The sequence below is a fragment of the Neolamprologus brichardi genome, chromosome 16 (genome assembly GCF_056152115.1).
Source record: "Neolamprologus brichardi isolate AB-2024 chromosome 16, ASM5615211v1, whole genome shotgun sequence".
Lineage (NCBI taxonomy): Eukaryota > Metazoa > Chordata > Actinopteri > Cichliformes > Cichlidae > Neolamprologus > Neolamprologus brichardi.
Genome location: NC_142119.1, coordinates 24,987,269 through 25,001,687, shown reverse-complemented (window position 1 = coordinate 25,001,687; position 14,419 = coordinate 24,987,269). Strand labels below are relative to the sequence as shown.

The window sequence follows — 14,419 nt, the reverse complement described above, 5'->3', positions numbered from 1 at the left end:
CTTATGTGGGCAAACCAACTTTCTATGTGATGAGATAAAAACATTACAGCTCATGGGGGGAAAACTCTCCACTTTGATGGTTTTGCAAAGAGATGTTGATATCTCAAATGATTAATTCCTGAAGTGTTGATGGGTAAGAAAACATATTTGTTTATAAATAGTAATATATAAGTGATCTGGTATATTTGTATTTAAATGTGTGATGTGAAAAAACTCATAATTACAGCAGGCACTTTGGCTTTTTCTGCGATCACATGCAGCTCCTTGAAGGACACTCTGAAGGGTATCACTCTGTGCTGCATGTCTGTGCGTCTCTGCAGAATCGTGGTATATCCGTCTAATATCAGTTAGCATGCCATTGCTCACGGTGCATGCACAACATTTCATAAATCTGTCCTCATGTGTGAGTTGCTGCGCCCCCTGAGGGTTAAACATCATTCACTGTTTTTCCCATCAGTATGTGAACTTCCCCAGCCTTTCTCAGGGTCATACAACCTCCGTGATGCATAACGCATTTATGACAAAAGGAGCATTCGTGAGATTGCACACAAACATCCCTCTCCATCACGCTTATCTGGATTATGTGTCGTTTTGTAAAAATAAGATTCATGCATCCCGACGTGGCTGTGTCACTTGCTGATCCATCATGTTATTTGTTCTCAGCTGTTTTGACACTTAATCCTTTGCATCATTGGCCATATATGTTGTATTTTGCCACAGAAGCATCACATGTTGACTACAAGGAGGATTTACATTGGTGTTTTCCATCCCCGTTGGTCATTAGTGCTTATAACTGTAATAAGCTGAAGACGTGCAAACGCTTTATAGTTTTATACAACAGTTTATTTGGAGGTGTGGCAATGCTTCAGTGTTCACTCAGGACAGCGCTTCTCAAGATAATCTCCGACCAATCCGATTGATCTTTAGAAGATTGCACTTCTTAGTGTGTAGTGACAAGGTCCCTGTGGAGAGGGCTAATTCAGTAGCTGTGGGAAATGCCACTTGTTGCCTGTCCTCCCATGGAGGCCATTCCTGTTGCTACTGGTGTTGTTATATTATGATCGCCAGAGAGTCTTTGGTTGTAATTCTTCTCAGCCCAGATGAGTCAGGAGAAAATAACACTTGCCATGTAAGTAGAGTGTTGTCCTCTCCATCCATGTGGACTTATTTTGCTTTGATTTGTCCAGGTCGATGCAGTCATTGGTTTTAGCTGAACAAAAATGCCTCAGGGAATAAATGTACTCTGTGTGCTTTACCTGCACAGTTTATAGGTTTTAATTACTTGCTGCTCTGTCACGGTAAGGTTCAACTGTTATTCACAACAAGCATCCTTTCTGCAAGACGAAGTAGTGAAGGTTTTAAGGGAATTAACATTTCCATTTGTTTCTGTAAACTTTGTTAATTATTCAAGATTTATTTTTTAAAATCTTGGTATGACTGTTTTTATTGTCCAGGAGATCACTATATGGACTGTACCCCTACAAGTCCAGCATGCTTGGACTGGAGACTCTGGGCGATCCGTCAGGTGACTGGGATATAGTGGAAACCATTGGCAAAGGAACTTATGGAAAAGTCTACAGAGTGACCAACAAAAAAGATGGGAGTCAGGCAGCAGTGAAAGTGCTGGACCCGATTAATGTAAGTCCGATTGAAGTGTGTTTACTGCTGGACCCGGCTTCTTGTTGACCGTTTTCAATCTCACAGAACTGGTTAGGGTTTAGATGCAGTATCTGTTCAGGCTATTTTTGCAGAATAGTAATGATGTGTATGTATGATGTCAGAAGGTTTGAGGTGTATGAGTTTGAGCTGATGCTGTTTGGCAGCGAAGTAATGGTGATTTTAAGGTGTTTTGACTGTTGTGGGAGTAGATCTAGCTCTGGATGAGCACCCATTAGCTCAGTGGTTCCCAGCTTATCTGGTTTATAGCACCCTGAAATGACACTATTTGATTTAACCAAGATAGCAGACAGAAAGAACAAATGAATGTTTGCAAATGCAGAAGAAATCTGTTGAACAACTCCTCACCTGACTGCCATGACCTTTGTGATTATGAGAGGAATATGCTTTGTAGATTTGAGCTTTTGCTGTTTGCCCTTCCTGGTGCTACCTCCGAGAGATTTGTGTTTCCTCTTGGTCTTGAACCAGGGATCATTTGCATGTTAGGTGAATGTGTAAACCACTACCTACACATGCAGTTAAGACCATGGAAAATACAAATACCTGAATTTCACTAAACTTGGTGCACAGACTTCTTGGATATGAAGATAACATATAAACTGCACAGCAGTTATTTGTCAGATAATTGCATTTCAATAAGAGAGAGAGATCATTTGGAAAAATAAATTATTTATTCAAAGACAGAATTTGAATAAAAGCTAATTGGTGATCAGACTCACATGAACCATTCCAACAGAGCAGACACCCATCAGTGATAGAAACTGAAGATGAAGATGACAGCTTAGATGGGGCTCCGAGAGACTAGGGTAAAAAAAATAATTATAGTTGAGGTCTAACCGACCACCTGTTTAGATACCCACATGTTGCTCACAGGAACCACACATGACTTTAAGTCTTAATACAAGTTAAGCAGCTGAATTATAGAAGAATGTATCCCCATGGAGTTGTCACAAAAGGGAGAATTGGAGACAAATCCTTTTTCTTTTTGAAATGTCACTGTCAGCCTCCTAGAGTCACTTGCATGGCAGTGGACCGTGCTGTTAATTGAATCTGAGGGCTTTGACCCACATGTTGGGAACCACTGATTTAGATTAGGGCATGCTAATGTCATGATGCACGTGTAAATACAGCCAGTTCTGCCAGGTGTTATCTCATAGCTAAACAAAAGCATAACTAAACCTGCCTAAAACTCCTAAGAGGTTTTACTCTGCAAATCCATTTTTAAACACTTTCTTTAGTTGAACCTGCACCTTTTTTTTTTAAATTGTTTGTTACCTTCTATGGCCTTTTTTGGCTCTTTGTACATCACTCACAAACCTATCTTGTAGAAGTAAAACTTAGCTTAAAGATGTAATTTAACTGCTGGCTCATTAAACCTCCAGGTTTTTCTGATGAATGATATGATATCTGACGTTGCATGTATGGCTCACTATAACCTTTTATTATATAGTGTTGGTGAGGAAGTTTCTACCTTGCAAGACCTCATAATACTGTGACAGAAAACTAAAACCACTGTGTTTTTCTTTGTAACCAACTTGTCTCAGCATTCGAGCCATTCAAACAGAGTAAGTTGCCGGTACTTTTCCCCCTCTCCATCTTGATGCAGTCGTACTTGCACTTGCTCCTGTGATATATATCAATGTCTCCCCTTTTCATTTATTTCCTGTCGTGCTAAATTTAACGTGCTCTTACCAGAAACTGTAGCTCCTGCATCGCCTGTATCCTCTCTGTATAACCGTCCATTTGTTTGCGTGATAAGGATACTGTAGACTCTGAATTGGCAGCATATTGTGGGAGTGTGACTCGGTCTGAGGCGAGCCTGTGATTGTGTCAGTGGAACAATCCCCATCCTGGCAGCGCTATCCACCATGATGCGCCCCTGATGGCCATGAAGATGAAGCTGCCTCCTCTCCCATCCCTCTCCCTGATTAGACTGCTGACACTATCACTCAGACATCCAGGAAGAGAAATTCTGCCTCTCTGACTGTTGATCTTCCCTCCCACTGAGATTTACTTTGATAGAAAAGTGCTTCCAGAAATAGTTCAGCACAGCGGCCCATCCCTTCCTTTTTTACTGAGTTTATAACCCCATCTTTAGGTTTCTTATTATAGTAGCCTAGTTCACTAAAAATGAAACGCAGCCTGAAATATTGAAGCACAAATACACCTTTTATAACACATCACAGTGTTGATTTATCTCTTTCCTTGCTGTACTTAAACACTGCTTGTTTGCTGATGCTGTTTAAAGGATGTGGATGAGGAGATTGAGGCAGAATACAACATACTGAGGTCCCTGCCCAACCATCCTAACGTGGTGAAGTTTTATGGCATGTTTCATAAGTCGGACAAATTAACTGGCGGACAGCTCTGGCTGATACTGGAGGTGAGCACTTTATTATGTATATTTGTATAACACGTGTTACACTTTTCATACTTTATGAAGGGCTTATTGTCAGTTCTCATTAATGCAACTGTGGTTGGGAAAATTATTGCGACCATGTTCTATAAACTGGCAATCTGAAGAAACTGAAGACAGGGACCAGGTCTGCCACAGCACACAGTTAGTTGCTGGCTTCAAAGTGACTTTGGTGTTTCAAGACAGCCATTAAAACAGTCACTCTGTCAGTCTGTTATCAGTATGTGATCTCATTGGCCCTGACAGGCTAAGATCAAATGTAATGTGTTGGCACTTATTTAGAAACTGGCTGACTGCAGTCTTTCTGAGTCAGACTGCGATTGTCAGGAAATAGGTTGCCTCCCGTCGAGCAACCTGTGCAATCGCTTTGTGATCAACAGCTAGTCTCCTTGCAGTCTGTTGCTTATAGCAAACAAATTCAGTGCAATCACCAAATTTTAATAGTTGCAAGAGGTTGCTGTCTAGTTTTTACTCTAGTGTGATTGAGCCATAAGAGTTAGATCCTTATGTTTGTAGGTTAAATATGAATCTACACCATAGCCAGTTAGCTTAGCATAACAAAAGAAACAGCTAGCCTGGCTCTGTCTGAAGCTGTCTAAATCTGGCTCTCAGCCCCTTTAAAACTCAGTAAAGATGATATTCTGTCACTATTATTTAAATCCCTGCAAACAACAGTGTAGAAAGAAATAACACATTTTGGTTTTATTACCAGGTTTATACCACTTGGAAGCTTTTGCTAATGCTTCATGTCTGCTTTGGCTCAGTGGGAAATGGGCCATTTGTGTGTCAGGTGTACTCTTCAGTTTGGCCATAATAATGGTGGATAAAGCTGTCATTTACCTCAAAGACCACCCATGTCTCTGACAGTCCACAAACGGCAGAAAGGAAGAAGCGTGCTAGTCAATAATAGCATTACAAGTTTCAGAAACAAAGAAAATGAGAGAGAAAAACGCGTTATTAGGCCTGAGGGATACACAGTGTGAGTTTGGTGGGAAATGCCAGGGTTGTATCAAGCTTCAAATTAGCCATGCGTGTATGCACAGTTAGTGCAATGATTGTTATACCAAACAATCTGTTACCTGAAGTGTCTTTTTCCTGTATTTCGTCACAATTTCATAATCAAATGGCTCAAGTTAATAAAACCACTCCTTAAAAAATGAAGTTTAAAACTCTGAAATCCTTTTTCACATAGATTGGTGACAAATTAAAGGAAAAACATTAATCCACTGGGTCTCACAGTCCGAGAAACCTGGGAATTAGTTATGCCAGCAAAGACATTTTGCTGGGATAGCTTTTGCATTTAGTCAGAAGGTTAGTGCAAATCAATATAAAGTGTTCTGAGTTGTCAGCTTTACAGCTTTTCAGGATCAGGATCACAGTGACTGGTTTGATTAGAAGTCACCAGTTCTTAACCTATTTGAATGCTCTGAGATGTTTTGGAGTGATGTGTTAGGTTAGCTGATTCACAGACATGAAGAATCTTTGCATATTGACGCTGCTCTCTGACCAAGTACTGACCAAACACAATAACACCACACTGAGACACTTTATGTTGGTTTACCCTTTAATTTGTCGCTCTTCTGTATATAAGAAAGCATTGATCTGGGTCTCAGTTAGCCAGGAAACACCACCTACATGAATGTCAATGCTATTGTGCTGCGTGTGTGTGTGGGCTAGCTCTTTCCATGAATCATAATCTGGAGTGGTGAGTGATGGACGAGTCACTGGAGTTTCTCTGTCTCCCTCCCAGCTGTGCAACGGCGGCTCTGTCACAGAACTCATCAAAGGCCTGCTGATGCGTGGCCAGCGTCTGCAGGAGCCTGTTATCGCATACATCTTATGCAGTGCCCTGTTGGTAAGATGGCCCTCTGCAAAGCTGCAAATGCAGGGGGAGGAGGTGGGACACCAACATGCAGAGAGCGTGCTGAGGATTTATTTTCAGCTGGGGAAGTGTGACAAGCAGTTATTAATGTCTCTCCTTCCGAACAGCTGTGGGAGTTCTTTTATGTAGTTTGTACTGCTCAACTTTTTTTTTTTTTTTACGCAAATGACTAATTGTGTGTCGTGATTCATGCTCAGCAGCACCTTGCATTATCTGTCCTCTAATTTAAAAGGGGCTCCAGCATTTGCACAACAACCGGATTATCCATCGTGACGTCAAAGGCAACAACATCCTCCTGACTACTGAGGGAGGAGTCAAACTGGTTGACTTTGGTAATGATCTTTGAAAGAGGCAATTTAGCCGATCCAATCTTTTCTCTGAAGTGCGCTGTTATAGATAAATGACTCTTCTTTTGTGAGTGATCTTTTGGAAGTGTCAGCAACATTGTTTGTGAAGGCAAACACAAGCGCAGGATAAATCATTTAACCCACACTTTAGTCCCATGCTCACCATAACGTCTTTTAATTCATGGACCGTAGCCTTAGCCCGAAGCTGTTATTGCTCATTTAAATTGCATTATTTGATCCTTTGCATATTAAAAGAAAGCTGCTATGGCAAATGACTTTGAGTCACCCCCAGGCATGTTTATGTCCCCTGTGTCATGGAGATGAAGTGGACTCATGCTGATAAAAATCTGTCCTACATAATTTGAAATGATTATAGCCCATTGTTATTGCTGCTTGGCAGGTTGCCACACTAAATTATATGCCAGGATTTATTGATTAGTTCAAACATTTACTGTCTGCTGTAATTTATCCCAAGAAATATTCATGCTAATGAAGTAAGATCGAATTTTGCAATTTCTTTTCCATTTTTTTGTAGGTGTTTCAGCTCAACTGACGAGCGCACGACTGCGGAGGAACACGTCAGTCGGGACACCGTTTTGGATGGCTCCTGAGGTCAGAGTCTAAGGACTGCACACGCATGTTCATGTCTGGTAATGGAGCAGTAAAACATGCACACGTGTTTTAGTGGCTAATGGATTCTTTTTATATACATGTACAGTGTGATGTAGCTGTTAAACAGAGCGCCTCAGTTATTTCCGTGTGACTCTCCCTCCCATGTGTCATTGTGTATTCCTCTCCACGGGTGCAGCTCTTGAGGTCGCCTCAAGGTTAATAGCTGGGAGTCTGTGGCCCCTCGGCTTACTCTTTTGGCAGAAATGAGGTGCGGTGATTGAGCTGGTAGGGAGGGACCTCGGGGGCAATTAGAATAAACTCAGCTGTAAAATGTAGAGTCAGTTATAATTGTTGACTGTGGCAAAGAGAAGCTCGTACCCGGAGCTACTGCACTGACCTGCCTTTCAGTGCTTGTTTTTAAATGGGCTGTGAATAAGCTTGGCTCACTGTTTTTGGCATTAAGAGGATTTTTTCAGGTTCACAATGCTTTTTTTTTTTTTTTTTTAAAGTAATTTTCTTTGAATCATTAATCTGAATTCAATACCCTAAACATAAAACAAAATTAATCTCACCCCTCTTTCTAGAAAAACGGACTTTCCACTCTGTGACTGTCTAAAATGAACCCTGTGAATTGTTTCCAGGTCATAGCCTGTGAACAGCAGTACGACTACTCCTATGATGCCCGCTGCGATGTGTGGTCTCTCGGCATCACAGCCATCGAGCTGGCGGACGGAGACCCCCCTCTGGCTGAGATGCATCCAGTAAAAGCCCTTTTCAAGATCCCACGGTGAGTCCAGTAGAGGGCGCTCCTGCCACACAGCTGGAGGCAGCTGCCACAGGGACATAAAAAAAACCCTTTCCTTACTGTCAGGAGGAAAATTCTGAACTGAAATTTATGATCAAATGGATAAAAGGTAAAAATCACTGCGGCTTCTCTGACAACAGATTTTGTGCTGAATTTAGAAAATAAAAAGCTGAATCGGTAGGCTCTGCTTCACTCTCCCAGTTGCCGCTGCATTTTCGTCTTTGCCGTCTGAAAGGACGCATCTGCTGAATAATCAGTGTTTAAAATCTCCATCATCAGAAACGTAGAAGTGTTTGGCGTTAAAATTAATGCAGTGATTGAATCTGTAAAAATATTCACTGCTGGAAACCGTGTGTGTCTGATGATCATCTGAGAGCTTAGTGGCTACACGCAGTTGACCTTTTGTTATCAGTACAATCGCGCAATTATCTCTCAGTTAGGTAGAGATATGCCCCTTCTGATTGCAATTTGCATTGGTGATTAGCTCCATTCACATTGAGATGAGGCTGTCACCTCCTCCCAGTCACAATATTATCTCCTCCCTGCCAAGACTCGGGAGCAGGCCTTGTGTAGCAGGAATTATGGGAGCTAACGCAGCATTTCATCAGCACCAAATTTTAACCAGAATGAAAAAATAATTATACGAGAAATTACAGCTGATGGCAGAGCGCGTGGGTGAAGATTTTGTCAGGCTTTGACTCTGTAACACATTTGTAACTCTTTTTCTCGCTTCGGGATCGAGTTTGGAGGATTCATCATTCATGTCTTTATGTTTTGCAGTCTTCAGGAATAGTTTTCCAGGCTTCTTGAATGATATTCAAAGCTCTTCTTTGGATGTCAGCTGCCTTTTGCTTCAATAATGTTGAGGTTTGGGCTCTGAGGAGGCCAATCCATGACTGATAGTGTCCCACTGTGTGCTTTTCTATTAATGTTTGCTTTTACTGCACTGGCAGTGTGTTTGGGATCATTGTCAGGCTGAAAAATGAATCTGTTGCAAATCATAAACCAGTCTCCATGACGTTTTACAGGCAGCTGTAGACACTCACTGTTGTACCTCTCACCTATACATACATATATATACATATAGATGAAAATTTGAGACAGAAATTTCAAATTCTTTCCTATTTTTTAAAGACATGACTTTCAGTCTTTCGTCTTTTATCCCTCAGTTTCCTAATATTTGTAAGGACACACTGCACAACATGCTGTTATATATTTTAGGATAATGCCTCTTTGGGAATCACCTCGATAGTGCAAAAACTTTATTTTGGGCCTATCAAACTGTGCCATCTTTGGCATATTGTCAATTCAGCTAAAGACATGGAAACAAAATATGTGTTTTTGTGACAGGCTGCTGGTAACAAAGGGCCTAAAGATGCACTTTAAAATGTTATGTGTAGATGCGACACTGGTTCATCCCTTGAGTTAAGCGCCTTTCAGATGCATGTATGATTCAGAGGTCAGTGTTAAGTAGCTTAACAAAAAAAAACCCCCAAAAGTCCTCTAAAAAATGATGAGGTACCACAACTGAACTGGACTGAAAATGAATATAAAAGCACCCAGTGTCCAAAGAAACGTTTTAAAGACCTTCACAAAGCCGGGGCTGTTAGTCAAGACCACAAAAATTAAAAGAAAGTCTGGCTTATTGGAGGCAAAATATAAAGAAACAAGCTGCAGTCATACTTCCCTATTAATCACCAGCCATAATATTAGACTTTTCTATTTCACCAGACAGTTTTCAATCATTCCTTGAGGTTTCTTTGACCTTTTGCCCTTTATGAATAACTGTGATGATGATAGAATTGGAAACAAATACTTCAGTGACATTTCGTCATCTCTTTTCCAATCAAAATATGTATTTTAGCTTTTTAGTGTAAAACGGGACCTTAAAGATTTAGAAGTTGTTATAAATCACCACGAATGTGTCGAACCATGAAATGATTCTGTTAACATGTCATTTATCTTAAATATGTTTTCCCCCATTGCTGCAGGGGCGCAGACAAAATCATGAGAAAAACCTTTTATGACTTTGTGAATAAGGAAATGAGTTTCACCTTTGGGTCTTCGGCGGCAGTGAGAGTGATTCATGAGGAAATCCAAGAGATTCATCGTCACAGGTTTCGATCAATCCACAAATTTTTTTTCCTTCTCAATTTAATACGTCACAAACTATTACTAGAGGAGCCTCTACCTGGAGTATTGTCCTTGAGTGGTGCATGTTTTATGAAACCTGTGTAAGCGCGAAAACATGTAATAAGCATTTTCATCTCTCTTGTATTTTACAGTTGCACGTAATGTGTTTCCAGGCTAAAGGTTTCACTGTCGGGTAGTTAATCTTTTCTGTATTATCCACTTTGTCATTCTTTCTCAACTGAAACACATCCAGATAGTAAAAAGGAAGACAAATACGCACGGTTGTGGATCACATTCCTTGCTTTCCTATGCTGTTTGCTGGACAGTCTCTCGAGTCAAGCTGTGGATTTAATTGTCCATGTGTGGGGCCACTCCTGAGCCCAGCAGCAGATAGCCATTATGTCACCGCTTTGGCCGTGCTTTTGGTGGAAATGATTCTCATCCCAGCAGGCTACCATGGATGATAAGAGAAGCTCTGACAGCTGTCAGAGAGGACACTGATGAGCTCGATGAATTAGGGGCACCTTGGTAAATGGTCTGTTTGTGCGACAGAAAAATCACACACTTGATGAGTTGTGACACCCTGTTGAAGCATGCGTATGCTTGTTGCTTAATTTCTAAATTGAACCCAAGGTGTCCATGATGCTTTTTTAACTATTACCTGCTGTTTTGAGTGCGTATGACAGATGTATGATGATCATGGTGACCATGAATGAAGGTAATGGAGCATGTCAGAGGACAAAGCTGTAAAATCAACTGCAAAACTAATTATAGATACTCAAGATGAAGACGGTGTCTGATATTTAATATGCGGAAAGGTTAATTGCTTGAGCCAGTGCTCTCGTTGCCACACAGCCTCACAGTTTCCATGTAAAGTCGAACCAAAGTGTGTGTGTCCAAGGGTGTTTATTCAGCGTTACCCCTGTCAATATTAGATACATATTAGATAGTACATGTATGTGTCTGAGTAAGACCAGGACAAGCAGAATATAAGTAAATGATGGCTCGTCAGAGGCAACAAAGGCTAACACAATCATGCAGCTGAAGGAAAGATATCCAGACTTGTGCGCTGTTGAGTGTTATAGTGTGTGTGCAGCAGAACAGATGTCAACAGAAGTGGTGTCCCCTATTGCTTTCAGGATACCATATTTTGAAGCCTTGGTGTCAGCGCTTTTTTCTGCCAACATGCTGGTCCTCTAAATATGGGAAACACTGCCATATTTAGACCAGAGGATGGAGTGCTAATTCAGCAGCTGATGCTAGCAAGCTCGATCAAGAAGCTGCTTTCATAAGCTGCGTGGGTGGAGCGCACAGAAACAGACACCCGCTAATAAAGCAGGATATTAATACTAGTATTACTATCTCTATTTTACTCACCGAAAGTGCAGCATAAACCTGGTTATTTGCCAAATATTAATTTAAAAAAACAAACTTTGAAAGCCACCACAGATAGAGACGAGAGGTCCACATGAGGAACTGGAACTGTTGTGGTTGGCGGCAGCAATAAGTTGAACTCAATATTAGTTTTATTTTTTTGTAAATGTTCAAGGGAGATTGAGGTTATTGTAGCTGTCATAGGGCAAGAGGTGGGGTACACTCTGGACAGGTTACCAGTATATCTATAAAAATGTGGACTAGGTAAAGTAAAACCTAGTCAATATTCCCATATTTTCCCATTTTAGCGTCAGCCTATCCAAGCATACATTTGCCTGTGTGAACAAATCACTCTCCGTTGTGGTCCCTTTCACTGATTGCATTGCTGCCATCTCCTCTGTAACCTCATGTACACAGATTAGTAGTTGGCATATGCCATGGACATAACAGCTCTCATCCAGAGCCAGGGAGAAAAGTCAGAATTGCACACTTTGTTTATGGCCATGTTCCCCGAGTGTTATGGATCCCATCTCTGCTATATAGATTACTTCCTGGTTCCAGAGTTATCTGAGTTTCATATTGTAATTTTTTGTAGCGATTTCTCCATTAAAGCCACTATTTAAGCTTAAGCCTTGTCTCAAGAGTCATGCATTTGAGTCATGCATTCAGCCTGTCTCGCAGCTACTCTTGACAGATTTCCCGCAATGTCCTCGATCCATCTTGTCACGGTTCACTGCTTCTTTTTTCTCAGGGAATACGGCAGAGTCCACCAAACAATCTTTGAGAAATTCTCCATTAAAGAATAACTTATTGTTTTTTGCAGTATTGTGGGAAATTGCTGAATTCTGGTCTTTTAGCACAGGAGTGTATGGGGATTGACTCGTGTTTGCAGCCTGCCTCAAGTGGCCATTGAAGGAACTGCAGATTTGGCACTTTAGCTTGGCTTCATTTTTCAGTCCTGAATGTTGCTGGTTGATATAGAAATGTTAGCATGTATGTGCCCTGTGCTGTAACCAGTGGTTAGAAATTAGTGAGTTTCCTTATTTCTCAAACTGTGCCCCAGCAGAAAAGGCCATTCTTCTGTAGAGACTAGGTCCTAAAGCTGCAACACAATCAAACCAGAAATTTTGAAAGCTATAAAGGAATTTATTTTGTACAGCTTCCCTCTTTTGCAGGAGCAACAGTGTCTATAAAAATATGAACGAAGAGTGTTGTTTGAATAAAACAACGAAATAAAACAAAATGTCAAAATACGGATTATTCCTTCCCCTGAAATTAAAATAGCACAAGGGAGAAAATTGCTTACTCAATGGCTTGCTGTGCCTCTGATTCACCAATTAGGATTCCTCATGAGTTATGCATTGACCTGACCTCCTAAATGCCAAAACAGAGGCCAACAATTCTCCAATTTTTCCTAAAGTCTTTTCAAAATAAAAGCCATCTAGGTTGTCAGACTGTCCAAGTGATTTGTACAAATCTTTACTGTATTATTTAAAAGGTCCAGACTTTGGTAGCCTCGTAGCTTGTTATGACAATGATCTGTGCCTAAGGCTGTTTTTAGGATTTGTTTTAAATGCTATTTTTTTTATTGCAATAACTGCTGATGAACATTTAACAGGTTATGGAGCTAAGACTGAGAGAAAACGCATCCATCCTTAGTTGCTTTCTTGGCTCAAAATCCCTCATCCAGCAGCAAAAAGGAAACATTTTACATGTGGATGATCAGGGTTGAAAACCTGCCACATTTTCTGTCACAGAAGAATGGCAGAAATAATGCTGAATTTTGAAACCGTGTACCCCACCGATGTTTTATCAAATCGCTCATTGTTACTGTAAAAAACCTGCCACATCGCCTTGATTTTTCTATATTAGCATTTTATGTAGGAAAAAAAAGTCAGTGTAGTGAAGTAATTGTACACTTAAAGTTCCAGATTTCCCATTATCTGACACTGACGATCCCTGACAAGAAATCACTGTCTGGTTGGATGACTTTCCAATCACGATTAAAGGCTTCTCATATCTCCACCTTTGATGCAGTTATCTCACCGTCTCTGTGTGCTGTCCTGGACTGGAGCACTGGAGATGTAGCTACCAAGGACATGATAAATGTAGCCGTAGTTTCTCAGTGTTCATGCATGTATGCTCAAAGAAGTACTGGTGCTGTGGCGGCAGTGATGGATGAGCCAAAATTTTAAGTATGTGCTCCATTCGCTGAATAAGTCTTTATTTGGGGCCCTGGTACTCCTTCTCTGTTAAGCTTATATAAAGCCCACTGTGTCTCTGCTTAATGCCCTCTGCAGTGTGTACTGCAAGCTGGAGAATACATCAGTAGTGTGTAAGGTACTGAAACCATAAGTGTGGCTTTATTTGATTTGTGAAATTTAAAGGGTGTCACTGCTTGTTTCAGATGTTGAAGAATGGTCAGGTTATATAATGACGATGTTGACTGTAATCACACGTGCTGCATTGTGTGTCCAGGCTGGAGAATAGACTATGGAGAGGTTTAAAGTACTTCTTAAGTTTCTCCTTGAATAAAAATTGTAATATTTTATGTCCTATGGTAAATACAGGACTTAAAAATTATGCCTATCTAGTATCATATTCAGACATTTTACTGACTTTATTTTTGTCTTGCTACAGCTGTCAGGGGTTGTTGACACCTCTCTGGTTTTGCCTCGATTTGACTCGAGCCTGACAGTACGAGCTCTGCCTGGTCCAAAATTTGAATAAGCCATTCTTGTTTACAATACGAGCTGCCAGTACTCGCAAAAACTGAAGGAAAAAATGCGGCCTGAGTTCGCTAAGCACAATGAGCGCTCTTGACAGTGTTATCAGCAGTGCGCTGCTATATTGACTACGTAACGTATAAGCAGTATGGTACAACATCAAGGCTAGAACGTGTCTTCGGGCTCATATTAGAGGTTGCATTGAGGCAGTCAGTTACTGGCTTTGATCTGCACTTTGGAAAGGATTGCCTGTCTGAATTCTTATCAAAGACTCGACTAACTTAGTGCTGTAGAAAATGACAGATTTTGTGCCCTAACACCCCCCTCGCCCTTGTATTTTTAAAAAAAGATATTAAACATATGCCGTGTTTGTCATAAACTAAACATGTTTTCATTTTTTAATTCAAACTGTGTTTTCCCCCTCTTTGCTCTGCTTGTCTGGCAGCT

At 40.8% G+C, this 14,419-nt stretch overlaps 1 protein-coding gene across 1 annotated transcript in view; it reads left to right on the top strand.

Moving 5' to 3' along the window:
* The first annotated feature begins 1,100 nt into the window (after window positions 1–1,100).
* myo3b (myosin IIIB) overlaps window positions 1,101–14,419 on the top strand; it is a 65,381-nt gene continuing 52,062 nt past the window's right edge. The window contains exons 1-8 of the mRNA XM_087829557.1: window positions 1,101–1,129; window positions 1,455–1,638; window positions 3,222–3,242; window positions 3,926–4,060; window positions 5,844–5,948; window positions 6,208–6,307; window positions 6,858–6,934; window positions 7,576–7,721. Of these exons, the coding sequence (XP_087685683.1) occupies window positions 1,101–1,129; window positions 1,455–1,638; window positions 3,222–3,242; window positions 3,926–4,060; window positions 5,844–5,948; window positions 6,208–6,307; window positions 6,858–6,934; window positions 7,576–7,721 (797 nt within the window). The remainder of the gene's footprint in view (window positions 1,130–1,454; window positions 1,639–3,221; window positions 3,243–3,925; window positions 4,061–5,843; window positions 5,949–6,207; window positions 6,308–6,857; window positions 6,935–7,575; window positions 7,722–14,419) is intronic.